This window comes from Girardinichthys multiradiatus, chromosome 7 (genome assembly GCF_021462225.1).
Source record: "Girardinichthys multiradiatus isolate DD_20200921_A chromosome 7, DD_fGirMul_XY1, whole genome shotgun sequence".
NCBI lineage: Eukaryota > Metazoa > Chordata > Actinopteri > Cyprinodontiformes > Goodeidae > Girardinichthys > Girardinichthys multiradiatus.
The window spans coordinates 35,206,956-35,234,664 of record NC_061800.1 but is presented as its reverse complement, the minus strand read 5'-3'; the positions used below and the strand labels follow the sequence as shown (position 1 = coordinate 35,234,664).

The window sequence follows — 27,709 nt, the reverse complement described above, 5'->3', positions numbered from 1 at the left end:
ATACTTTTGCATGGTCCTGCAGATAAAAGTGTGCTATGATTATAAATAATAACTCAACACAAATCAGTGTGATCACTCACAGCCTTGTTGGCTTTTAATCCTTTTACAATCACAGTGTCTGCCGTTTTTGTTTTACATCCACACAAACATGGCAGGATCTTAAAAGATTCTCTGAATATGATAATCTCTCATAGCTTCTAATAACAGTAACCTTCATATAATATAAACGCTTGGGTAAAAGTACATTCAGTTGTGGTGACCGCATCCCCAAAGAGCTGCCACTGGAGTGGAAAAAAAACACAAAAGCAAATTTCTATAACATGAACTAGGAGGAAAAGCATGTATTGATGTTGCAGAAGCAAATCTGAGTATGTGTGTTGGAAAATTTAACTTCTACCCCGCAGTGATGTCAAAGTCCTCGGTAAGACAACCATAACATTTACAGAGTAACATGTGGTGCTGCACAGACGCCTCAGCAGGGCAGACAGGCTTGCTCTCATAGGCGCCATCATTCACCAATTAAAACAATCTGATAACAGCAGAGGTAACACTTTTCAAACCGCCAAACGTTACAGTACATATAAACACAAACACCTGCACCTGAGTTCAGAATATGAGGGATGAGTGAGCTGGAAACCAGTAAGAGAAATGGGAAAAAATGAACACATGACATTATTTAGTTGGTTATGTCAAAGATTCTGAAAAACTTCAGAAAAAAAAAAGATCCTTGATGATTTTTCTTTACCACAATGTATAGAATTAAGGCTTTTTAATTTTTGAACCAACCAGACCAAAACTGGGCGAAGATAATGTCTATGTTGTTGCATGTGTACTGCAAGAGATGGTAAACAAGATTGCAGACTGTAAGGTAGAGAAAAACATTAAAAGGTCAACATATGATCACTGCTGCATATAGAAATGTCATTTGTAACAAAACCTGCGCTATAATAGAGAGAAAAGAAAACGTGCTACACTGTACACAAGCCCAAGAGTCAAATCTTTTTTATCTGTCAACAATATTTAAGTCACATTATGCCAGGCTATATTTACCTCCTTAAATAATTCTCAATCTTACAATTTGGCCACCACTTGCTTTATTATCCAGAAAACAGAGAATATTTTGCAACAAACGTATGTTATATAACTTATAATGCTCTATGCCTGTAAGTGCATAGGATTATCTTGAAATAAAGTTAAGCTAACCTTGTAGGATCTCCCAAAACCTTGTGAAAGTAATGTTTTATGATCTGATGAAACCAAACCGGAACTTTGAGACATTATTTCAGTAGGAACACTGTACCCACATTGAAACACGGTGGTGGGCGCAGCATGATCTGGGTTTACTTTTCTTCGGATGGAATTTCGTTTTTTTTTTTTGAGGTGGATGAAAACATGCCAGTCGGTTTTCTACCAAAGCGTCAAGTGTCTGCTAGAAAGCTGAAGATTAGGATGGATGTTATTATTCAGCATCACAGTGAGTCCAAATCAGCAAAAGAATGGCTTCATAAGAGGAAAATTTGAATATTGGAATAGTTTAGGCAGAGTCCAGTTGTAATCTTAATTTCAACTGAAAATCTAGAGCTGAATCTCAACTGAATAAGGTTCTGAACAGGAAATATCCTCACAATCCTGTAGATTTGGAGAACTTTTGCAAAGTAGAATGGGCAAATTAAGGTGTGGGACGATGATATGACTACCAAAGAAGACTGAAAGCTACAGCTGAATTAAACGGTGCTTAAACAGTATTAATTGAACAGTGTTTTCAGCTGAATTGTACAGGATAACTGTTAGATTTTATGTAGAAAAAGCTTTAAAACTATTTATCAGTCTCGATTTGCTTACATCACATAAACCTGGCAGTTTAACAAGGTTGTGTACACCTTAGTGAAGAACTGTATATACGTACCGCAAAGCAAATTTCAAACAGTATTCTTGTTTCCATTATCTCTACCAACAAAACACAAGTTTTTATTTTATTTTCATTTACATACTTCCTTTGGTCTTGTCTACTGTGTCCCAATAACACATTAATGCCCCAGTTAAAACCATTTTAAGTGTGCAGCATCCCGGTTATAGATTGTCACAAAGAGAGAGGCTCAGTAATGTTACTGCGGTGTCCTGCCAGTATTTATTGCCGATTTGGTTTGGTCACCAAGTCTATCTGATCCCAGACCAGCTGTGGAGGTAGGAGGTCCACCCTGAGCCCCGAGAGCCGGTTCCCTCCTCCTCACCTGTAGAAAGTAAAAACCCCTGGTTAAAATTACTTGCCTAAGGCCACACATATATCATATAATTCAGTAGTTCAAGTATGTAAGGATTATTAAAAGTTTGTAAGAGTTTCCCCACCTGTTAGATCGTCATCATTTAACAGAAATAAGCAACTTAGATTACTGAGAGCAAATTATTATAAGTACAAACATTAGACAGGTGGCAGTGATCTAACTGGTGTAAGATAGGTTTTATTTATTTTAATTCAGGACAAATTACACAGACTGTTTAGCTATTAGTTACCTTGTGCAATTGCAGCCAGCTTGCTCTTCTCCTCTGGACTGAGCTGCAACATGGTGTGAATGACCGGCAGGAGCGCCTGCCTCTCGCTGCCAGAACGCAGGAAGATAAACTGCAGCAGGACGTTCTTCAGATACTCCAGATTGGCCACACTCTTCTCCCTCTCCTGGTTTCGTTCAAGTCGTCTAACTTCGCTTTTCAACAGCTGACAGGTGGCAAAAGTTATATAAAACACATTCCCGTTAGCGTTAAAAGGAATTACTAGTGAATTATTGTGAAATTCTTGATTTAGGAATAGTTTTGTTTTAAACAGCTAAATATCATAATGTTTGCTGTTTGTTCTGTTGATGTTGTGATGGGAAACATGCCTCTTTTTTAGGATTGGGCCATCTGGCTCAGCTACAAAAATAAAGCCTTCATGTTTGAGTTAAAACATGAAAGCAGAAAAGATAAAAGAGAGATACAATAGTCTATATCTGTTGTGCTGGAAGGCCTCTACTTTTAATCTGACGTAGAGATTCACCTTTACTGCACCGCTCTCATGGCATGATCCTGGATTGTCACTTAACCTAACATCAATACAGTCAGTAAAAGCTTTAGGTATGGCCAAGCAGAGGGGCAAATATAAAGTGCCTTGCTAAAGTATTTATAACTTTGGAGTTTCTTTCAGGTTTTGTCACCTTATAGAAGTTTGCACGGAGTTTTGTTGGAATTTTATGTGATGGACCAACATCACATAGGGGAGTGGTGGCCTAGTGGTTAGAGCAGGAGGTTTGTGTTCCGGAGGGGACACAAGGGGCAAGGTTCATATCCCACAGATTGCCACTCTGGGTCCCTGAGCAAGACCCTTAGCCCCAGAATGCTCCCCGGGCGCCGCACAACGGCAGCCCACTGCTCCCTATAAGGGATGGGTTAAATGCAGAGGGTCTAATTTCCCCTCGGGGATCAATAAAGTATCAATTATTATTATTATTATCACATGGTTTTCACCAGTTCTAATAAAAAAATGGACCAGTCAGATAGGATGGAGAGCATCTGTGAACATCAGGCATCTTCACAGCATCCTCATCCCCCCTTTAAAATATGGACTTTATTGCAAGACTTAGAACACCATCACATATAAAGCTGCCGATTTAATTAGATTCTGAAAGACAAAATAGCGAGGTTGAGCCAGAGAAAACACAGCAGCAGCTGGATGCACTCTTGAGACGATAAAAACTGGTAAAGCCAAGTACAGGTCCTTCTCAAAATATTAGCATATTGTGATAAAGTTAATTATTTTCCATAATGTCATGATGAAAATTTAACATTCATATATTTTAGATTTATTGCACACTAACTGAAATATTTCAGGTCTTTTATTGTCTTAATACGGATGATTTTGGCATACAGCTCATGAAAACCCAAAATTCCTATCTCACAAAATTAGCATATCATTAAAAGGGTCTCTAAAACGAGCTATGAACCTAATCATCTGAATCAACGAGTTAACTCTAAACACCTGCAAAAGATTCCTGAGGCCTTTAAAACTCCCAGCCTGGTTCATCACTCAAAACCCCAATCATGGGTAAGACTGCCGACCTGACTGCTGTCCAGAAGGCCACTATTGACACCCTCAAGCAAGAGGGCAAGACACAGAAAGAAATTTCTGAACGAATAGGCTGTTCCCAGAGTGCTGTATTAAGGCACCTCAGTGGGAAGTCTGTGGGAAGGAAAAAGTGTGGCAGAAAACGCTGCACAACGAGAAGAGGGGACCGGACCCTGAGGAAGATTGTGGAGAAGGGCCGATTCCAGACCTTGGGGGACCTGCGGAAGCAGTGGACTGAGTCTGGAGTAGAAACATCCAGAGCCACCGTGCACAGGCGTGTGCAGGAAATGGGCTACAGGTGCCGCATTCCCCAGGTCAAGCTACTTTTGAACCAGAAACAGCGGCAGAAGCGCCTGACCTGGACTACAGAGAAGCAGCACTGGACTGTTGCTCAGTGGTCCAAAGTACTTTTTTCGGATGAAAGCAAATTCTGCATGTCATTCGGAAATCAAGGTGCCAGAGTCTGGAGGAAGACTGGGGAGAAGGAAATGCCAAAATGCCAGAAGTCCAGTGTCAAGTACCCACAGTCAGTGATGGTCTGGGGTGCCGTGTCAGCTGCTGGTGTTGGTCCACTGTGTTTTATCAAGGGCAGGGTCAATGCAGCTAGCTATCAGGAGATTTTGGAGCACTTCATGCTTCCATCTGCTGAAAAGCTTTATGGAGATGAAGATTTCATTTTTCAGCACGACCTGGCACCTGCTCACAGTGCCAAAACCACTGGTAAATGGTTTACTGACCATGTTATCACTGTCCTCAATTGGCCTGCCAACTCTCCTGACCTGAACCCCATAGAGAATCTGTGGGATATTGTGAAGAGAACGTTGAGAGACTCAAGACCCAACACTATGGATGAGCTAAAGGCCGCTATCGAAGCATCCTGGGCCTCCATAAGACCTCAGCAGTGCCACAGGCTGATTGCCTCCATGCCACGCCGCATTGAAGCAGTCATTTCTGCAAAAGGATTCCCGACCAAGTATTGAGTGCATAACTGTACATGATTATTTGAAGGTTGACGTTTTTTGTATTAAAAACACTTTTCTTTTATTGGTCGGATGAAATATGCTAATTTTGTGAGATAGGAATTTTGGGTTTTCATGAGCTGTATGCCAAAATCATCCGTATTAAGACAATAAAATACCTGAAATATTTCAGTTAGTGTGCAATGAATCTAAAATATATGAATGTTAAATTTTCATCATGACATTATGGAAAATAATGAACTTTATCACAATATGCTAATATTTTGAGAAGGACCTGTAATATTTTCCAGAAAAATGATCTCATTCAAGACTGGGCCAGCCAATAATTTGCATCCTCCCAGTGATGATTATCTCAATAACATCTCTTTAACTTCCCAATTATGCATCACTTTGTGTTGGTCTAACACATTACTGACGTTTTTGGTGGAGACATTACACAACGTGAAAAGATTACGAATACTTTCGCATAGCACTGTGTTCCTCCATTGTGAGATAAAAATAACAAATTTGAAGGGCCAAGAAACGGTTGGCAGAGTCGGCCCAACCGCGACTGACACGTCACTACTCTCGCGAGAATTGAGAATACATAACAAGTATGGCGGCGCCCTTTCGGACAGAGAAGCCTGGAGTAGAAAATAAACCAGATTGAAAACTGCAAGTATGGGATATCAACGCTTGCTGTGTGGAGCTCTGGAGCGTTACTCCACGCAATTTCGACTCGGTAATATTCAGCAGAAAGCTCGACTCTTTCAAAATGCCCCAAAGTCGTCGGATTCTTCGCGCAGCGGCGTATCCACACGATTATTTACCTGGTTCGGACAGAACGGGGAGATTATTGCTCACGCTGGCCGCAAGGTAGCAACCCGTCGAGGCTATTGCACCGTCACCCAGCCTGCCAGAGATGTCACCTTGTTCGAGCACGACAGAACCCGCTTCTTCCGGCTTCTGGCGGTATTCTGTGGCGGCCAGTTCGTCTTCTGGACGTACCTGGCTCAGTTCGCCTTCACCGGGCTCAGAGACACCGGCGGAAAAGGAGATAAAGGTAGAGCCAAGGCGCCCACCACCACGGGACTGGCCGGGATGTGGAGTTTTGAGATGAACCTGGGTTCAAACGCCTGGAGGTACGGGTTTACATTGGGGTGCCTGACTATAGGAGCGGGGATAGTCGGCCTCGGAGCTGTGTTCTGCCGACGGTCTGTCAGTAAGGTGGTTCTACATCAGGGCGGGAGGATGGTGACTGTATGCACACAGTCCCCTCTGGGACCGGCCCGAGGCAGGACCTTAACTGTCCCACTAAACCAGGTAGCCTGCCACGCCCACAGACAGGAGTCCCCCTCCTTCATCCCCCTCAGGATCAAGGGACACAGGCTCTACTTCCTCCTGGACAAAGAGGGGACTGTAAACAACACCAGGCTGTTTGATATCACTGTTGGTGCATACAGACCATTTTAATATAAGACAGCTGAGCTGTCAGAACTGTTATGGACTCTACTCTTCCTTACACCTTATGTGGCTTTGGGTTTTTTCCTCATTTACTGTTCAAGTAAATAAAATATTTGAAATAAAAATGTGGGCTCAAAGATTCATTTTGTATTAAACCAGGCTATGCATACACTCACACTTAAAATCTTCCTACGTTTCCTTATTTAAATAAAAACTGATTTGACTAAAATTTGGTTTTGCATCTGTATAAGGCATATTTAACATGAACAAGAATGTTCATACATACAGTGATCTGCTCCATGAGAACAGCGTTGGTGGCCTCAGTTTCATGCAGGAGGCTGTTCATGTGCTCCATGCTGCGGGTGGCTGTGCTCAGCTTCTCAATCAGCTCTTCCTTGGTCGGCTCCACTGTCCACACAAAAAGCTCTAGAGATACAACCAGTGAAACAACTAATTTGTATAGTCATGAGTAGGAAAGGCCTAGTTAAAGCCCAGTCCTCAATTTGAGCAAGAATATGTGGCAGGATTTGATAACAATGTTCACAGAAGGTCTCCACTGGATTTATGTCTCTAGATGCATAGAACCAATATACCTCAAAAAGTTACAGGTATATTTGCAGCAAAAGGTGGTTCTACAAGAGATTTTTATTTGCATCAACTTTTTCCTCCACTTAACAAAAATATGCTCTATTTCATGAAATCCCAATAAAAATTAAGATTGTAGCAAGACGCAATATACGGGAAAGTTCAAGGGGTATGAATGCGCTGTAAATGGCACATTTGTTACTGAATGTATACTATAAATACAGATCTTCTAACACACCTTGTTTGGGATCTGGGGATGTGAGTAGCTGCTCCAGAGTGGGCAGGGGGCTGAGTTTTGGGGAAGATCTTTCGGTCTCAGTGGTCTCCATGCCTTCTCCTTCCTCCCTGGCCATCGACTGCAGGTCGTTGAAACCCATCGTTCCAAACCCTGCGTGGTTCTGATCAGTGTTTCTCCGCTGAAGTTCTGATGTCAGAGGCTTACGGCTGGACTGGCCCGACATCGCACCTATAAAAGAAAAAGATTTATACAAAATAACAGTTGACTTGGGCGCGGTGGTGCAGGGGTTAAGCGTGCGACCACATATAGAGGCTATATTCCTTGATGCGGCCGTCCCAGGTTTGAGTTCAGACACGGCGACCTTTGCCGAATTTCTCACCCTCTCTCTTTGCCCCTCTTTCCTGTCTGTCCACTGTCGAAAAATGAAAAATAAAGGCCTGTAGTGCAGAAAAAAATATCTTTAAACAAAGGATAAACAGGGCAGACTAAACCATTTGTCCCTCCTTCAGTCTGTCCACCTCAGCAGTTTATTAGGAACAGCAAAGTAGCTGCTGACCAGTAGAGGGCCTCGTTGAGACACTGAAATTTGCTCATTTGGGCAACCCAAATTATATGAAAACATTTACAAGCAAAAAAAAAGTATTTCACATGTTTTTGGGCACCTTAATGGAGTGAGTTCAATGAGTTAACAAGAACTCAAGTTTGAAGGAAAATATTATTCAAATAGATAAGAGTAAACAATTATAAAATGGCAACCTTCACTTTTGTCGTAGATGATGGGATGAATTAGACTGAAAATGAGAAATATAGATACATTTTACTGTTGGGTGCATGCCATTTACATGAAAAAAATCATGAAGCCAGTAGCAGATGACCCAACTGCTTAATTGTACCAGTAAAACAAACACAAGCTTTAAAAAAGGGAGTATTGGCCCCCTGTATCGGCAAATACTGGCTTTTATGTGTGAGACGCTAATGAGGTGTCTCTCCAGATGCCACAGGGACCTGTTTGCCACACTGTGAGGCGGGAACAGAGCCCAGGAGCCTTCCCAACACCTGGCCAAGCTGGAATGACAGAGAAGAGGCACACAGACACACAAACACACCTGCCTTTCCAAGCCATTACTGTGTGTATTTGTTGTTTCACCCCAGAGGGCAGGTGTGTGGGAGGTGATGAATGAGCTCTCGTTGCTGCTCTGCTGATAAACACACTGATATCCTCACTCCTTGTGGTCTCTCTGTGTCCCATCACTCCTCTCATAGAGTGGAAGAATAAATAGGACAGAAAACCTCTACTCTGTAAACCACTTGATGCTTTAAAGCATGGGTGTCGAGCTCCAGTCCTCAGGCTGGTGTCCTGCCAGTTTTAGATGCTGCTCCAACACAGCTGATTCAATTGGGCCAACAACCTCCTTAGCACGTCATAAAGTTCTGCAGAGACCTGCTAATAAACAATCATTTAATTCAGATGTGTTGAACAAGGGAAAGAACTCAAACATGCAGGATGCCGCCCCTTGAGGAGTGACTTTAGACACCACTGCTTTAAAGGATCTCCTTAGGCAATCCCCCCTCATCCTAACTGACCTAAAACAGCAAACATTTTGTCTGATTTAATATTAGACAGCGAGGGAAAAAAAATCATCTTTCTTGTTTCACAGTGTGTGTAAATAAATGATTTCAAATGTAAAATACACATATGTTACATTTGCCTGTTTAGAGGGCTTATAACTTCCTCATTAGCTTACTGTTCTGGCTCTGCATGTTGAAAAGCTGCTCCTCGACGCGGCTCAGTTGTCCCTGCAGGGTCTCCACGGTGGCCCGGTGGTCATCCTGCAGCTTCCTAAGCTGCTCCCTGTAGGTTTGCCGCCGGGCCTCAACCTGGGACGACAGGTCAGCCTGAGCCTGGGACAGGTCTGACCTTAAGGAGACATTCTCTGTCTGTAATGTCAAAACCCTGAAGGCAGGGATAGAATGAGTCAAAAGTCTGTTTTTTCTTTGCTGAAAATTAGCCTACTGTGGAGGACAGGAGAGTTTATCTGGTCTAATGATGTAGTTGTAGAGTGGCAAGAATTTAATGTATTTTATTTGATAGACCAACAAGTGAAATTAAAATGATACATGGTTCTCAAATGTGTTTATGAATAGAAATCTGAAAAGAAATGAATGTTGTGCTGAGGGTGATTTGCAGTATATTTCTCTACAAATCCTGTTTTCCTTGGAGGGGACCCAGTTCAATTTTGGTTTTTAATGACAAAAGCATCTTTCTTCAACATGTTTGCTGGGTCTACTGCCTGGACGTCTTACAACAAAGGCTGAAAGGAGTCCAGGTATATTTCTTGCAAGATACGCAGGATAGTGCAGGACTAATAGTTGTCTTCAACAGACTCTTTCACATGAGCTTTAGATCTCTGCAGCTCCTCACGAGTTAGCATGAGTCAGCTTCTTTAATCATTGCTGTTGTTGCCTGGCCTGTCAGCTTAGGTGGAAGGCCAAGTCTTGGTAGGTGTGCTGTTGAGCCACACTCTTTGTAATTTGGGATGTTAAGGAGTGCTTTTAATTGCTTAATACTGAAATTATCTACCAATCTAGTGATTGTGAGGGCTATTGGCTGTACTGGATTTTATGTGTGCACCACACTTTTCAGATTTGTATTTGAAATATTTTTTTCCCCTTGCACTTCTTTATACACTACTTTGTGTTGGTCCTTCACACAAAACCCCACTAGAATACATAGATTTTGTGTTTATAATGTGGTACAATCTGAAAAATGCGCAAAGGCTATTTATACATTTGCAAAGGACTGCAGGTCTTATAATTTCAAATAAATAACATAGAATGGCATGGCAGGAGAGTGAAAGAAATCAGAATATGTCAATATGATATGCAAATAACGAACCCCAGTTGAGATAGAATTAAAAACAAAAACCTAAACCCAAGACAGTTCACCTCTCACGGAGCTCAGCCTCTTTGGTAACGTTTTCCTGCAGGATTTTGTTGTGCCTCTCCAGGAGAGTGTCGTGCTCAGTCTGGAGCTGCTGCAGCTCGGCTATGCTGCTCTGGAGGCTCTGTTGGCTCTCCGACAGTCTGCTCCTCAGCTGTTCAACCTGAGAGGACAACTGCTCCCTGCAGGAGACAGCACAAACTCATATTACGTATAATACATCGCTTCCGTGTGACACATACTACTAATTAGCGCTGACTTCATCAGGCATCTATGATTTAGTTTAGAAATTATTTTCCTTTTAATATTTCTCATATTGTGTCCAGTTTACATCTAAGTGGAGCTTTGGTTACTTATGTGTGTGTGTGTGTGTGTGTTAATGTGTGTGTACAGACAGATCAACCTCAAAGTATTCCCATAAAATCAATGCATGCATCAGGACACTAAGCAGTTTCTCTCTCCTCTAATGTACACTTATTATAAAAGTAAAACAACCTCTTATTTAAGATGATTGTACTTCACTGTTGGACTTGCTGTTTCATTTTGCAACCATTGAGCTGGAGTTGATCATACATCACCATTAACTGTAGGTTATGTACTGTACATTTAACAAGAAGGAGTTTGCTGCCATGTTCTGATTGTCTCCCTTCAACTTTTCATCATATTTTGCCCTCACCTCTCCAGTTTGCCAGAGTCTCCTTCAGGCTGGGCACTGGTTTTATTCTTCTGCTGTTTCAGCACGTTGTGGACTCGCACCTTGTAACTCTCAAACTCACTTGTTGTAGCCATGAGCTCAGTCTGCAGTCAACAAACAGATTCAGCTGAGATATGCGAAAAAATGTCACAGCAAAGGTCTAGAGTAGGTTTGCACAAATTTACTAAATTCAAGATTGACGATGTTTACCCAGATTAACTAGTTCAAAGATGGTATTTAAGAAGTAGTCATTTGACCCTGCTCTCAGACTGCTAAAAACTCACAAGAATCCTAAAAATAAACTAAATTATTTATTTAAAATATCTGAAACCATGAAAATTGTACTATTTGCTGACGACGCCAACATTTTCTGTGCAGGGGTTGATGTCAAACAATGTTAAACGATGTACCAAATGAAATGAACAAACTGAAAGCACGGTTTGATGAAAATAAGATGTCCTTAAGCATGAACAAAAACAAATTATGTTATTTGGCACATGTCGGTCACTGACAGATACTCAATTACAGATAAAACATAGTAACCATAGAAAGAGTGCATGCAAATAAATTTCTTGGCATTATTACTGATGATTAACTCAAATTGGGAACCTCATATTAAATATGTTTGATGTAAAGCAAAAAAAAAAAAAAACCATCTCTCCACCAACTCCTTTGAATATGTAAACTAATCTATCATGTTTTCACTTTCATATCACACTGTTGATAACCTGTACATATTCAAATAAAATAAACAAACAAAAACATTTGTGTTGCTACGTGTAATATTCTCTGCTAAAATATGCTGCCACCAACTGGAATCGCTTGTTGTCTTTTGCAGGAAAAATACAGATTTACTCATCAAAGCTCCACACCAAACTATTTTCAGTTCAAATTAGGGGGTCATACAAACAAGCTGTTAGCAGCTGCCATCTTGAGCACTTAGAGCATGATAAATCTTTGACTGATACACAGTTGACGTCGTGTTCAGAGGTAATTAAAAATAATTGAGAGATAAATTATGAAAAGAGTCATTACTTTTTAGCCCCATTTATCAATTGTTTCTCATGAGCAGGAGTGCAGTTAATTTGTCAAAAACGACATACTCCTGCTGTGTGAAAAAATGACTTTTTTAAACTGTGAATTAAACCCGAAAATGCTAAAAAAATGAGAAAATCCAACATATGCACCTTGGCAGTGTCTCTTTCTTGCTGCAGACTGTGGATGCGCTGCTGCAGGGAGCTGCTGGTTCTCTGTTGCTGCTCCAAAGCAGACCTCAGCTGCTCCTGTAGACGGTGGCGCTCAGCTGTCAGCTCACACGTCTCAATCTGAATACAAAGACACACACATTTTAATATGTACCAAGTGCCTGAACATAATCTTAATTTGCATTTTACATTTGAATCGAGATGATTTTTTGTTTTTTTCCCTGAGTGTTACCTTAGTGCTTTCGAGCTGTTGTTGGTTAGCTTCCAGCTCTCCTTTCAGAGACGCCTGCTGCATCATGAGAGAGCTTTCCTGCATGCATGAACACACGCAGATAACATATTAGTAACTCTTCTCAGTATCTTCCAAGGCCTTCTCCAGTCGTGCTGACACATGGCTGCGTCACTTTATTTACATTCATCAGACATCAGTGCTGCACAGTAACAGGAAATCTTTAGGGACACAGCAACAGAAACACACACACAAACCTGTTTCTTAGCATCTGCCAAATCTTTCTTGGTTTTCACCAGCAGCTGTTTCATCTTCATGGTTTTCTCCTCCTCCTGGTCCAGCTGAGACTTCAAAGCCTCTGGAGACACACACAAACATCAGAAATGTGCAGACATATCCAGTAAGTCAAAACAGCAACAGAAAACATGTGGGAAAAAAAAAAAACATAAAACAATATTTCTAATCTAAATATCCTACAGGTGCTTGTAAAAGGTATACAGCTAAATATTAGGACTCGGTATGAGCAATCAGTGTTATTTGTAAACAGTTGTGTGCCACTCAGTGTATACACATCCTGAGGAAAAAGTTAATTCACTTCACAAATTCAAGTAGATTCATTACACAAAAAGTGAGCCCTCCATGAGCAGCAAACTATTCCGATGTGCCGATGACTTTCAGCTGGAAAACTGTTGACTTGACAGTTTCCATCATTGTGTAGGCTGTAACATTTCTGTATTATAAATAATTTTTCATTGGCCTTATAGCTTATTACTAAAAGTACAAATGAAAATATTATTTTATTCAGAATTTCATTTCATTTTATGAGTTTTATTTTAAATCTTTTTTTTTTTCATCCTCTCTGTTGTTATGTTTTGTATTATTTTGTTTTCTTTTTCACTGTTACTGCTCTACCCACAATTCTTTTCACCTTATAACTGTTGTGACCTGAACTGGACATCTTCTGTCATTCCAGTAAGTTAATAAAGCCCATTAAGCAGCGGGAGGAATATCTCACTTTCTCCTTTTGTAAACCAAATCTGACTTGCCAGAGCAGGGCAACCAGACTGCATCTCCATAGCTGCTGGGCTAGGGCAAAATAAACAAAACAAAAGGAAAATACATTCATTATTTGATCATTAAAAATGAACACGTAGCTCATACCAATTTCCTGCTTGTGGGTCTCCTGTGTCTGGGTGAGCGTCTTAATCTGGGATTTTAACTCCTCTACACACTTGTCTTTCTCTGTTAGTTTTCCATTGAGTTCCTTCACCAGACGTTCGTAATCGGCCATCTCCATGTCCAGCAGGGAGCTCTGCTGGGCCTCCTAGTGGCAGAGTCAACACACTACATCATAACTGTGAAGAGGTTTGATACTTTTCTCCAACCTGGAAAAATTTCTGGTTAATAGTTCAGTTTTTTTGAGAAATATTTATCTTGACTACATTAAAGTGGTGATTTGTTGTTGCATGTTAGGGTTTGTAAAATAGAGACAAAAACCGTTTGACGTTAATCTTTTACTCCAAGTAGTATGTTGTTGGAAAATATAGTGAGTGTAATGTTAAATGTGGAGGATGTTCCAGTAAATCCTATTCTTGGGATGTTGTCTGGTTGTATAGGGGACAAACTACTGTCTCTAGTACAGACTTTCATAAAACTTTGGGATTTAACCTTAAAAAAACCATCAAAGATCTTAAAAAACTACAGTATATTACTAGAGCTTTCGACTAATAGGGAAATGGGGAAATGCTTCGTGACATAATAAATTAGGGAGTGATGTGCCAATCAGGATTTTACTGACTGACTTTCTATATAAGAACTATAATCTGTTGTTTTTATTCAACAATTAAATATCACAAACACTGACTATCAAAAGTGCTGCAGGGTCCTTGATAGATGTAGTGGTTCTGAACCAGGAAAGATCCACTTGTCATACCCCCAGCAGGAATATAGGAATGTTAAAAATGTAATAGGAGTATTTCACACTTGAAAACTACCACTACATTTAGTAGATGTTTATTCTACATATTTTTTAAGTCTATGTATCGACATAACAATAAATAAATACATAATTATTAAAGGTACTATGAATAATTGTTGATTTTCTACTTTAAAAAGAGCTTTTAGATAATTTTATGCATTTCTTGGGGTAAATACTGTTATACTGTGAAATCAAGTGTATCAGACTGTGAGAATATTCTTCTGGCCCATACCTAATTTATTACCTTTATCTAAATATTTTTACGAACACATTATTAAACATAAAACACAAATGTAAAACATTATGTGTTTTATGTTTGCAGACCAAAAACAGAAGAATTTTCCAGTTTTAATGAATTGAATGAACAGAAAAAAATATATATCCCTGTCAATGGTCAACACCAGTCAAGAGAAAATTGGTTGATTGATTGGTGCATTCCGTAGACTGATTCTTATTCATATCCTTGTACTTATTTAATGTTTAGAAATTAGATTCACATGCATTCACTGTGTTGGAAAATTGAAAAAATGATTTAAAGATAATGAATAACTCAATCGGAACATATTTTGACATTATAAGGACTCTTAAATATAATTTTTTCACTGTTTGGAACAAACATGAACAGCACAAATCCCCTTCTCTTATCGGCATGAAAATTTCTGTTTCTTTGGATGAATAAACAAAGTGGACAGAAGATAGTCGGACCTCCAGGCAGCTCTCATGTATACTGTTGCACAAAGTAGTTCTCCACTAATGGAAAAGTAACAGCAGCTCCTTCTCCTGTGGGCTAAAGCTGCTCCCTTTTTCTGTGACGTGCCACTGTAGCTTCAGGCTGGCCATCACTAGCTGAGTCACTCGAGCTGACCCTAAGAGACACACTGAGTCTGAGAAACACTTGTGTGTTTGCGTACCTTGCGTAGCTGCTCCAGCTCCTGGGCGGTCTGCTGAGACTGCTGCTGTTGCTTGCAGAGCTGTGCTGTCAGCTCCTCCACCTCCTTCATAGCAGACGACAAATCCTGGAGGGGCAAGCAAACACTTTCAGCATGTCCGTAAACCATAACACTATACTGTTAGAGTCAATGGTACGAAATAATTGACTTATAAGATCACTTTGCAGAGATTTCATTTTTTATTAAGTGTGAAAGAAGTTTTTCTGCTAGAATTTTACACAAATGTAAAACCGACCTATAGTTTTATTAGACAATTATCTACAATTCAACTTCCATCTCTTTTTATGTCTACCTTAAGCTTTTGATCTTTAATGGCTCTCTCAGCCAGCAGGTCTCTGTCCAGGCTCGCCAGCTGTTTCTGCAGCTCCTGGTTCTTGGTCTCCAGCTGCTTCACTGAGCTCCTCAAGGTCTCCAAACCGGCCAGGTGATCCTCCTTCTCACTGCTCAGCGTCTCGTTCTGCATAAAGGTTAACACTCTTACTTCTTTAAATTTTCCTGATTTTGTTTTTTGGGGTTTTTAAAGAATAGGTATACCAAAATTTAGTAATAATTTACTGCAAATATTTCATGAAATACTGAACCTGCAAAAAAACCGAACTTCAAATGGGGTGGATAGATAGATGATGGGATAACGGACAGATGAAAGACGGCTGGAATGACAGACGGAAGACAAGAACATGCAAGGATGGATAAAAGAAAGACGGACAGATGATGGATGGATGAACGGATGGATGAAGGATGAACAGATGACTGATGAATGGCTGGACAGAGGGACAAATGAATGATCAGATATAGATTAGGTGACATTATAGATTCTGTTAATTTATTTTAAATAAAACTGCAGTACAAAAAGACTAATGGAAGTTGCTTTATTTTAGAAATTAAGGCAATGCAGTCTGGAAATATGATATTTTCCTTTTTCATAGAGCAGACCTGGAAAAGCCTTAAATTTGATCTTTTTAAAAGGTCTGGATTAGTATGGAAAAGGAAAGAACCATGACTGTTTAAACAGAAGGTCAGTTTTGATCCTCATGTCTTTCTGAGCAAGTGCTGATGTTTTTTATATGAGCTGAATAGACTGTCTCTTAAAAAGAAAAACAAAAAGACCAAAAAGAGTTTAACTTCCTTCAGTTTTGAGGTCTTCTGTGGAAGATGCGCTTGCAGTCAGATGCAGTAAACCTGCTTAAACACACGTGGCGTTTCTGAAAAATCATCCACGCGAATCTGACACGAACGGGCTCTGTGGGGTTTTCTCCAGACAGAATACTCAACAAGCAGCGGCTCCAGACGTCTCCAGGCAGCTGTCAGCCAAACACTGAATCAATGATGGGTGAATGGAGACGTCGGGAAGTATGAAGCGATCCCTAACTAGCTTCGGCGTGTGTGACTCCACCGAGAACCTTGAGCTCATATGAGAATAAACGGAGTCTCAGAAAAATGGTGACGCACCAGAACACAACAGATGGAAGCTATACCTCGCTCCATTTACCTGCCTGTTCTCTCATTGGAAAGAGACAGTTATGAGCTTGGGGGAAAGAAGTATATATACAAAAACAATTTCTCCTTTGCTCACCCAGTCACATCTGATGGCCTATTTGTGGGCACTGGGCTGCCAGATATATCTCGGAAACGTGTAGCTGGCTAAAATGACTCTGTAAATCATATGGAGACTGACTTATGCTATAAGGATTGCTGGACAAAGTCTCCCAGCTAAGATTTATAAGGAGGCTGAAAGCATTTTGTTTGTTGTGATTGTATATATGTGTGTGTGTGACTAAGTGTGTTTCCCAGTTACCTGTGTGACAGCACTGCTGAGTCTCTTGGTCAGCTCAGCGATCTGTCTCTCCGCCGCCTCCACCTTCTCCCTCTCCTTATCCAGTTGCTCCATTTGCCCGTCGTAATCTATCTGCAGGTTCTAAACACACACACACACACACACACACACACACCTTCAGTATTCATTACTAGAGGTCGGTTGAACAACTCGGTGAAGGCAAACACTATGCATCACACATATCCGCTGCATTTACATTTGGCTATGAGACAAAACCCTCATTAGACACAACAGAGTGCTTTCCTCCTTAATAGAGACACAGCTGTACAGCGAGCTGCAGGCTGGAGGGCGTTTATGGAGACCACTGGGAATAATACTACGTTTCGCCTGCCTCTGCTTGCCAATTTGCTACAAACTGTGTTAGGAACGCATGAAAAATGGAGATTATTAAGCAAATTTGTAGGTTTTTTAAGGCTTATTCACATTGTGCATGTTAGGAGGGTAAAAGCTTAATTTAAATGAAAAAAGCTCAACAGTTTTTTTTATATCACCCATTAAGGAAGAATTGGACACCATAAATATTGCATCATTCTAAGACATGTTGGTCAAGTAGAATAAGCTTTATAGAAACCTGCAAGAAGTATTCACATTTTCCGTATTCTTAACTTGAAACGGTTCGATGTCTTTTACATTGAAAAGCGTATCGTGTGTTTGTGCTCAGGCCCCATTAGTCGATACTTTGTAAAACAAAGGGTCTTTCTTGCTGCAGTTACGGGCAAGTCTCTACCAGCTTTGCACATCTAAAGATTTACATTTCTGCCCTTTTTTTTTTTTTACAAAACACTTCAAGCTCAGTGAAATCAGATTGGCTGGAGAGCATCTATGGACATCAGTTTTCATTTATTGCCACAGATTCTTTATCCTGCTTTAAACGTTCTCCACAACTTGTGGAGAAAATGCAAATGCAGACCCCCCCAAAAAACAGTGAAGTTTGTAGTTCTAACATAACAAGATTAGGAAACCCTAAAGGGTTCTGAATAACTCTGCAAAGCTTTGGTAAATGGTTTTTACTTGATAATGTAATGAACTCAAGAGACTCTTGAGCATAAAGACTTTCCTCAAACTATTATAGAGAAAGACTTCTACAGCACTATAAGGAAATAGAAAAGTACGTGTTAAGTGTAGCAATTCATGTAAATCCAGGTAAACTATGATTATGATCAAATTCAGTACATCCTACCTTGTATCCTTCTGCCCCATGAATGATATCTTTCATCGACGTGTTTATCTTTTCACGCTGCGCTTTTAGTGATGTCACTTCCTCCTTCAGGGCTGCAACCTGAATAAAAAAAACAAAAACAAAAAAAAAACTATGCAATTAATTGTAGTTTTAGCAATGAACAATTATTTATCTAAACACCACAGATAAATGTCAGAATGATTAATGCATGTATAACTGCAGGAGAGTGTGCTGAATATTTTGGAGCCCTTATACAATATAGAGCTGTGGGTATTTAAATATGTTCATTTCCTGTTGATAGGACTTTATATGATTAACAAAAAAGTAGGATGTTTAGAGACATAAGTATTATATTAGAGTGTGTATAGCTATTTAGAAATTCACTACTGAAAAAATTATTTGACTCACAGTGAAAATATTATTCTTACCGATGCAACAAAGAACTGCTAAATGATCAAGGAATGAAAAATTATAATAAATGGCAGTTAAATCTGACCTCACAGGGCAATTAAAAACCAAACAGTGCAGGCCACTTAATTATCTGATCCCTTTTCCAATCGCAGGACTGAAATCCCACTAAGTGCTCTAAAATGAAGGAAAGATAATAATAATCAATAATAATAAACCTTAGTGGCTCTTGCTTTAATAAACACCAATTATGTATCAGAAATGATTAGCGTCCCAGCATGATGCACTGAAGTAGGGCACATTTAGCTTTTACAGGTACATACACTCACCGGCCACTTTATTAGGTACACCTGTCCAACTGCTTGTTAATCAGCCAATCACATGGCAGCAACTCAATGCATTTAGGCATGTAGACATGGTCCAGACGATTTGCTGCAGTTCAAACCGAGCATCAGAATGTGGAAAAAAGGTGATTTAAGTGACTTTGAACGTGGCATGGTTGTTGGTGCCAGACGGGCAGGTCTTAGTATTTCAGAAACTGCTGATCTACTGGGATTTTCACGCACTACCATCTCTAGGGTTTACAGAGAATGGTCCGAAAAAGAGAAAATATCCAGTGAGCGGCAGTTCTGTGGGCGCAAATGCCTTGTTGATGCCAGAGGTCAGAGGAGAATGGCCAGACTTGTTCGAACTGATTGAAAGGCAACAGTAACTCAAATAACCACTCATTACAACTAAAGCATGCAGAAGAGCATCTCTGAACGCACAACACGTCGAACCTTGAGGCAGATGGGCTACAGCAGCAGAAGACCCCACTGGGTGCCACTCCTGTCAGCTAAGAACAGGAAACTGAGGCTACAATTCGCACAGGCTCACCAAAACTGGACAATAGAAGATTGGAAAAACGTTGCCTGGTCTGATGAGTCTCAATTTCTGCAGCGACATTCGGATGGTAGGGTCTGAATTTGGCGTCAACAACATGAAAGCATGGATCCATCCTGCCTTGGTGGTGTAATGGTGTGGGGGATATTATCTTGGCACACTTTGGGCCCATTAGTACTAATTGAGCATCGTGTCAATGCCACAGCCTACCTGAGTATTGTTGCTGACCATGTCCATCCCTTTATGACCACAGTGTACCCATCTTCTTATGGTTACCTTCAGCAGGATAATGCACCATGTCATAAAGCACGAATCATCTCAGACTGGTTTCTTGAACATGACAATGAGTTCACTGGACTCAAATGGCCTCCACAGTCACCAGATCTCAATCCAATAGAGCACCTTTGGGATGTGGTGGAACGGGAGATTCGCATCATGGATGTGCAGCCGACAAATCTGCAGCATCTGTGTGATGCTATCATGTCAATATGGACCAAACTCTCTGAGAAATGTTTCCAGTACCTTGTTGAATCTATGCCACGAAGGATCAAGGCAGTTTTGAAGGCAAAAGGGGCTCCAACCCAGTACTAACAAGGTGTACCTAATAAAGTGGCCGGTGAGTGTATGTACCTTATTGTTAGATAACAAGGACTATATGAGCGCTAAAGCTTAGCGGAAGCCAATGAGCACAATTTATTCATCATTTTGTGGTACCTAAATGAAAAGTTTATTCAAATAACAGAAAAAAATACGAGTGAGTCAAAGTGTGCATACTCCCCTCAGCTTCAGCGAACAGTTGAACACCCTTTAAACAGACTGAAAGGTAATCATCAATGAACAGCACAAGGTAGAGGCACTGCAAACTATGCAATAATATGCTAAGTACCCAATAATAAAGCTGGGCTTAAAATACAAACACCTTAGCAATGTTTGTAATGCAGAACTTGCTTTAATGCAGCTGGAAAAATATTAATTGATCCCCTGCTGATTTTTCTTTTAAATGACAAAGAAATGATAAGTCCATTCATTCTAATGGAAAAACAGAATATCAACCGTGATTGGTCTACAAAGAAACGCATTACATAAAAGTAAGAAATGTGTTGCTCAGTATTTCACTCCAAGCAAAACACGATATATTACTTGGTGGAGAGACCTTGATTGTCAGGTTTCCTGGTAATTGGTCCCCAGGTATGCACACATCTCAGGAGGGATTCTTGCCCTCTCATCAGTACCAAAACTCTAAATCCTTTAGGTTTCATAGATGCTGCTTGGGAGCTTCAATCTTTAGCTCCCTCCACAGATTTTAGGTAAAACTGAGATCTGGAGATAGGCATGGATATCAAGCTTCAGTCCTTTAGATGGGTCTCTGCATCAACACACCTGAAGCAGATAATTAGGTCTTTAGCAGGAATCTTGAGTGCTATAAGGAGATCAGTCACTCAGTTCAGGTGTGTTGAACTTGGGAATCCAAGAAGTTGCAGGACTGGAGTTAGACACCCCTAGGCCATTTTGTGACCTTACAGTGCTGAGTAATTGTTATTCAGGGACTCTCACCTTAATGTCGAGTGTTCCTGCTGTGATGATGGTTCTCTTCCAAGATGTTGCAGTACATAGCCCTGTCTATTTGCCTCTTAATGTAAAGAGGTCTTCATTTTTTAGCCCCAAAGCATAACGTTCCCACCTATGTGCTTGCCTGCGGTGAGTTTTTTTTTAATACTCAAAGTTTCTCCTTCTCAAAACACAACAGGCTGGCTTTAAGCCTAACATCTCGATATTGATCTCATCTGATCACCGCACCATCTCCCAAACTATCTCTACATTATGAGATGTTCGCTGGCAAACACAAGACAAGCCTCTTCAGGTTACCCTCATAAGCAGGGGGCTCCAAGATTTTAGTCTATTACAGCGTGGTGTGTTACCAGTGGTGCTGCTGGAAATGCATTGTGTTTTCTCTGATGTGTTTTGAAAGCTCTTGGTAGCTCATGGTGGGGGAGAGGTTGGAATGGAGGAAATGCCTCTTAATACACATAAGGAGCAGAGGTCTGGAGTACCTGTAATATGTGCGCCACATGGGAACCTAACCAATCTGGCTGGTTGGAGAAGATCAACAGCTTGTTTCAAGCAGTTATCCGCCCTTCGGTTTTCTACTTGCATGTTATGCATTTTTCTGGATTTCCGTTGCTTTTCTGTCTCTCCCCATTAAACATGAAACTAACTTAGACATTAGAGACTGTTTATCTTTGTAAGAGAGCAAATGAAATACATCTAGTATAAAATACTCCGTTTCCACACCACATCATTTATCCTATAAAGAAATGCCACAGCCATGTTGCTTTACAGTTTGGATGTGACTACCTCTTTCTTGCTGTTGTCCAGCTCCTTCTTTGCTTTAACTGCGACTGCCTTGATTTTGTTCATCTTCTCATCCCTTTCTTTGATTGTGGTCTCTAGGAGAGCTGAGGAGAGAAGAAGTTATAAAGTCTGAGTAACAGCGTTTAATAGAAGATTAAGAATTTAAAATGTCAAGAAAAAGTTTTTTTATGCCAGCCTTTTCAGTAAATTAAAATGGATCAGAGGCATCATCTCACCCAATTTCTTGGTTGTTTCATTGGCTTCGTTTTCCTCTGAGGAAGCAGATTGGGCATTAGATTCCTGTAAAGAAAAATGAGAAATATATTAGAATGTAGAAGTTGTTTTACTGTACAAATACAACTGCTTTAATTTCATCAGAACTTCATCTTTGTTGAGGTGTGGTATCCTAAACCACTTCTGATAGAACATAAACCCCTCATCACGTGTTTAACCCACCTGGAGAGTGGAAATTTCATTCCTCAGCTGTGAAACTAGAGAGTCCTTCTCTGCCAGTTGCTCTCTGAGCGTCAGCTCCATCTTTGTTTCCCACTCCTCCTTCTCTTCTTGAGCCAGGGAAATTTGAGCCTGGAGTTTCTGGTTCTCATCACTAATCTTCTCATTAACTGATTTCATATCTTGGAGATCTCTCTGCAGTCCCTCTATATCCTTTACAACCTCCTCGAGGTTGGCTCTCAACATGATTCGCTCCTTTTCCAGGTCTCTGATGTGAGACTGTAAGTCTGGTTGCATCTCTTCCTCTCTTTCCTCGGCTTCTGTCTCTTCAAGGCTTCTCTTTAATAGATTTCTCTCCTTTTCGAGCTCATCAACCCGAGTCTGAAGTTCTTCTAGCTCCTCAGCTGACTTTCTAAGTGCTATGGATTGATTTTCCTCCAGCAGCCTCATAGAGGCGCTGGCTTTGTCAGCCTCCTCTGTTAGTGACTTCAACTTTTCCTCTAATTGTTGCTTTTCAGATCCCCTTTGTTCCAGGTGAGCCTCCAGGTCTGCCAGCTTGGAGGCCAGAAGCTTCCCATCTTCCTGAAGCTTAGAAAGCTGTGATAAAGCCTGCTCCTGTTTCTGACGGAGATCATCCCTCTCTGTGGAGAGATCTTTGACTCTCAGCTCCAAACTGGAAACTGTCTCCTCATGAACTAACGTCTTCTCCTTCAGACTTTCTTCCATCTTTTCTCTTTCCTCCTTTAGATGTTTCACCTCATTGTCTGTTTGTTTTCTCAAGCTTTCCACCTGCTTATTTTTGTCCTCTCGAAGTAGAAGTTTTTCCCTTTCTTTCTCCTCCAACAACGTCTCAAATTCTTTTGTTTTCTCGTCGTTTAAATTTTGCACTTCATCTTCTTTGAGCTTCAGCAGATGTTTTATTTTATCTCGCTCTTCAGAAAGCATGGCGACCATTTCTTTCAGGTCTTGAATCATGTTCTCTTTCATCTTTAGCTGGGAGAAGATCTCCTCGTTCTGCATAGTCAGGTACTTCACAGACTGCTCTAAAGAAGTTTGTTCCTCTGCCGAAGAAGAAACTTTCTGGCTTTCAGCTGGGGAATCATCTAGTTTTTGCTGAAGGTCTTGCATATTCTTCTTCAGAGTGTTTCTCTCCTCTGTAATTTCAGTCATCCTCACTAACAGCTCATCTCTGTGTTGATTCAGCTGCTCGATCTTCTCCTGAAGGTCTCGCACCCTGCCAGCTCCCTGTTCTTTCATGGTGTTGTACTGCTGGACAAAATCTTCGGTCTTCTCACCCAACTCTGTCTCCACACTTAGAAGTATGTCTCTCAGGTGTTGGCACTCAGCTACGGCAGAGTTTCGTTCTCTGGTTAAGGCCTCACATTGGAATCTCAGCTCCTCGTTCATATTTAGGGAGTTCTGGTCATCCGTTGACATGTTAAGGGTGTTTTTTACTTCTGCTTTGACTTCTTGTTGCTCAGGATGAAGCTTCATCACAGGTTCAGAGGAAGGACTGTCTCTAATCATCTGAAGCTCATGGATTTTGAACTCAAGCTCTTCTCTTTCCCCCTGGAACTCCTCTTTGATCCTCTCCAGCTCGGTCTGGAGCTCCTCGTTCACATTGCTGAGCAGGGTGAGCTCGTCCTGTAGCATGGTGTTCTGAGACTGAAGATCATCCAGTGCCGTTCTCAGTTTGCTGATATCAGTCTCTTGTCCATTGCTCTGAGGTTCGGCTTGTTTGCATGCAGACAGCTCCAGCATTTTGGCGATCCCGGAATCACGGTTGGGATCCTCATCTTCCTCCTGAACATCTTGCAGGTAGCTGTCTGCAAAAACCCAGAACAAGATACTTTTAAAGTTAGAAATCAGTCAGTCTAATAGAGTGCATTGCAAAAGGGTTCATACCACAAACTTCAATGTATTTTATTGGGATTTTATACACAGTCGTGCATAATTGCACAGTGGCTAAAAAAAGATATACATGAGTTTCTACAATTTGTATAACCAACAAAGCCTGAGAGCCCTGGTAGGCTATGTCACATCCCCACAGCATGATGCTGCCACCACTTTGTTTCACCATTTTTGTGTTTCAGGTGATGTTATATGTTAGTTTTTCACCATAGGTCAAAAAGTTCACTTTTAGTCTCATCTGTGCACGTTTGCAGTATGTATGACCGGTCAATAGATTCAGATCTTTTAGATCTTTTCAGATTTATTTTATTTCTACTTTATTTAATCAGAAAAGACAAACTGAAATTGCAAAATCTCAAGGTGGAAAAGTTCAAAAGGTATGATAACTTTTCCAAGGCTGTGTATATTTACAAGACAAATTGTGTTTATGAATATTCCTGCTCAGATACATTTAACCAGAAGCAGAAAACACTAACTTCACTTCTGTTTTACCTTTTAAAGCAAGCTGCTCTGTTAGCTCCTCTGTGATCAACATGAGACGATCCTTCTCGGTCTCAAACTCCTCCTCCAGAGTTCTCATTTCCTCCTCATGCTGGAGAGTCTTCTGAGTGAGGTCCTCCTTCAGATTCTCCACCTCCTGCTGGGCCTTTGTCAACTCCCTTTGGTAGTTCTCCTCCAACTGAGCAACTTCCTCAGAGCTTCTGTCTTGGATGGCCTTCATTTCAGCTCGAAGGGTGTCCAGTTGAGCTTCTAAGGAACGTCTAACTTCTTCTGCACTCTCTTTAGCACTGGCATGCTCTGCTTTGCGCTCCTTCTCTCTTTCACTCTCCCTTTGTCTGTCAGATTCCTCTCGCTCCTGGAGTAATTTCTGGAAATGAGCCACTTCTTCCAGGTGTTTGTTTCTGGATTCCTCCATGCTGCACTCCAGAGTTTTGGTCTTCCTTAGATGGTCTTCGGTAACACGCTCATGTTCGCTCTGCAGCACTGCAAGATCCTCCTGAAAATAAAAAATAAACATCAGATATGACAGTCTGGCTTCATAACAATGCAGAAAACCTTGTGGAGTTGTAAATTGTATGTGGGATGTTACCTTGGCTTGCTGTTTAGTTCTCTCTAGCTCTTTACGTGAGAGTGCAAGACATTGCTGAGTTTCTGCTTTCTCCAGTAGTAAAACATCCATCCTTTCGGTCAGCTCCTAAAAAAACAAATCGGATAACGTTATAAAACGTGAACATATGTACTTTTACAGCAGATCTGCAGATTCTGCTTCAGACACAAACCTGTATTAACAAGGCATCCTCTGAACTTTTGTCAGTATTTTTGGATTGCTGCCTGAGAGATTCAACTTCTTTTTCCAAATCTGGAAAAACAAATGAGAGTCTTGTCACGAATCTCTACCCTTTTGATCCCTACAGCAACAAAAGAAACACGAGTCTTGACTTTAATATCTACCTGCACATTTGGTCTTCATCTTTTGCATGGCAGCTATCTGTTTTTTGGCATATTTGATGAGGTCGTCTTTGGACAGGGTGTCCAGCTGCGCAGACAGCATTAAGAAAAGAAAGAGGAAAGCATATCATACTTGTATCAATCGGACACACTTTAAAGCAATGACTCTTAACCCGTTTGCCACTAAAGATCTTAGAGGCCTTCTGTGCTCGTCAGTATTTTCCAGATGGGTTAAAGCCAGGGAACACATTTTGTTGCGTAAAATTAAGTAAAATTGGCAAAACAAATGTTTTAGATTTTTATTTAGGCATGGCTTGAACAGGAGACAAGAGGGGAGGATCACAGTTATTAGCTATCTAGTTTCAGACAAATTGGTCCATATCATACAAACAACATAGAAAAAGAAACAAAATGCATCCTAAAAAGCAATACCTGTAAACATCAAGCCATCACAAAACACAAACACACTTGTTCTAGTGTCTGTAAAAGTCCTTCCTGGAACCCTAAGGAAGAGTCAAAATGCATCTTTGAAAGACACCTAAGGAATTTTTTCTAACTTCAGCTTTACTATAATTACACCGCCTGTTAGGCTTATAGAAAGAAGCACAATAGGCTAAAAAAAGGGCAACTTTAACTTAATCAACCAATTAATTCGCATAAATGAAATGATTAAGAAAATGGCTACCCACAATACGACCCACAATCATTTAGCCTAAGAGACAGATTGTGTAATTTTTATTCAAAGTTATAGTATTCAAACAAAATTATTAAACATGATATTTATTGCTATTATTAAGAACAGTTTAGTTTAGTTAGAGGCTCTTAAGTCCTACTTGTAAAGACTATTAATATTCAACACAAATACACTGACTACGGGAATCTGTCTGTCTTGTAAACAAAGGAAAAGTGCAGTAGCATTCTTTCAGTCCGCTGACTGGCAGTGTGCAGCAACAGGTGATGGAGGGCCAGCATTATGTTAATGTTCTTTTCAGGTCATTCTGGCATCAAATTCCTCCTGATGATTTTACAAGCATTCAACAATCTTTAGACATGACCAAGGATTTTCACATGTGGAACTGCTGGGTCACTGAGGTGCAGTATGTGACTTCTACATCTCAGAGGTCTTTATGGTCCTGCAGCAGTTTGCAAGCCTGAAAGTACCCATTAGCAAGTTAAAAATGAAGCAATCTTTCGGATCAGGGGAGCGACATCTTCAAGAACAGAACCAAGAAAGGCCCAGATTCATTTAAGGCACAAAAAGAGAAAGTTGCGATATACCTTTGACTTGGGGGTGCCTGCTTGGGATGGAGTCCCAGCCTCAGCTGTAGTACCACCAGGCTCCTTTTTTAAAATTAAAAAAACACAATATTTCGCCATAAGATATATGCTACATTCATCATCCATTATTGTTGCACGGCTTTTCGATTCATTAGGCAACTCTTATGAATTCGTACTATTCTGAAGATCAAAATATTAGAGGTGCAGGAAAACAAACAAACGTTATCATCAACCAAACGCTGTCAATTATGTCGTCTTCTCACATATACTTGTAAACATAGCATAAACTTTTAAATACATTTTTTTAAATTATTTTTTTTAATTTCAGATAATCGTATTAACTAAAACGGCTCTCAGTTGTGTTATTTTGGCAACTTCCAAGATGCTCCACACCAAGTTGTCAGTTTAAGCTGAAGCTAGCTGCTCGACCGTCAACATTTACCTCCATCTCAGTCGGCTTCTGCTCGTTCCCGTGTCGCAGAGAGAGACAGCGGGTTCCTGAAAACAGGCGCTTCAATCAGTAACTACGATTACGATCGACTACCTAGAGATCTACCACGGAGACACTTTATCTGCCTTGGTTCTATGATACCCGGCTAAAGCTAGGACTCGCTTCCGCAATC

The 27,709-nt window shown here is 40.6% G+C and overlaps 2 protein-coding genes across 2 annotated transcripts; one reads left to right on the top strand and one right to left on the bottom strand.

Annotated features, from left to right (window-relative positions):
* Positions 1 to 63: 63 nt before the first annotated feature.
* Positions 64 to 27,709, bottom strand: LOC124871339 (GRIP and coiled-coil domain-containing protein 2). Its single transcript, XM_047370591.1, has 24 exons — positions 27,529 to 27,709; positions 27,087 to 27,149; positions 25,812 to 25,896; positions 25,640 to 25,719; positions 25,450 to 25,554; positions 24,852 to 25,356; positions 22,452 to 24,274; positions 22,232 to 22,295; positions 21,999 to 22,099; positions 18,354 to 18,452; positions 17,135 to 17,254; positions 15,632 to 15,796; positions 15,301 to 15,405; positions 13,573 to 13,735; positions 12,669 to 12,769; positions 12,415 to 12,492; positions 12,165 to 12,302; positions 10,960 to 11,081; positions 10,289 to 10,465; positions 9,088 to 9,296; positions 7,343 to 7,570; positions 6,806 to 6,945; positions 2,512 to 2,713; positions 64 to 2,231 (listed from the first exon to the last, which is right to left on the bottom strand). The coding sequence occupies exons 1-24, from the start codon at positions 27,532 to 27,534 to the stop codon at positions 2,158 to 2,160; spliced, it is 4,953 nt and encodes a 1,650-aa protein (XP_047226547.1). The 5' UTR covers positions 27,535 to 27,709; the 3' UTR covers positions 64 to 2,157.
* Positions 5,619 to 6,644, top strand: tmem223 (transmembrane protein 223). The gene has a single exon (XM_047370592.1). The coding sequence runs from the start codon at positions 5,737 to 5,739 to the stop codon at positions 6,526 to 6,528; it is 792 nt and encodes a 263-aa protein (XP_047226548.1). The 5' UTR covers positions 5,619 to 5,736; the 3' UTR covers positions 6,529 to 6,644.

What these genes read in the sequence shown, in the direction of transcription:
- tmem223 (XM_047370592.1), top strand. Translation starts at nt 5,737, where the DNA reads ATGGGATATCAACGCTTGCTGTGTGGAGCTCTGGAGCGTTACTCCACG.
- LOC124871339 (XM_047370591.1), bottom strand. An exon ending in CAGGCACCCCCAAGTCAAAG is followed by an intron (nt 25,897 to 27,086) that starts GTATATCGCAAC and finishes CTGTCTGCGCAG; the next exon opens with CTGGACACCCTGTCCAAAGA. An exon ending in AACAGCTCGAAAGCACTAAG is followed by an intron (nt 12,303 to 12,414) that starts GTAACACTCAGG and finishes CTTTGTATTCAG; the next exon opens with ATTGAGACGTGTGAGCTGAC.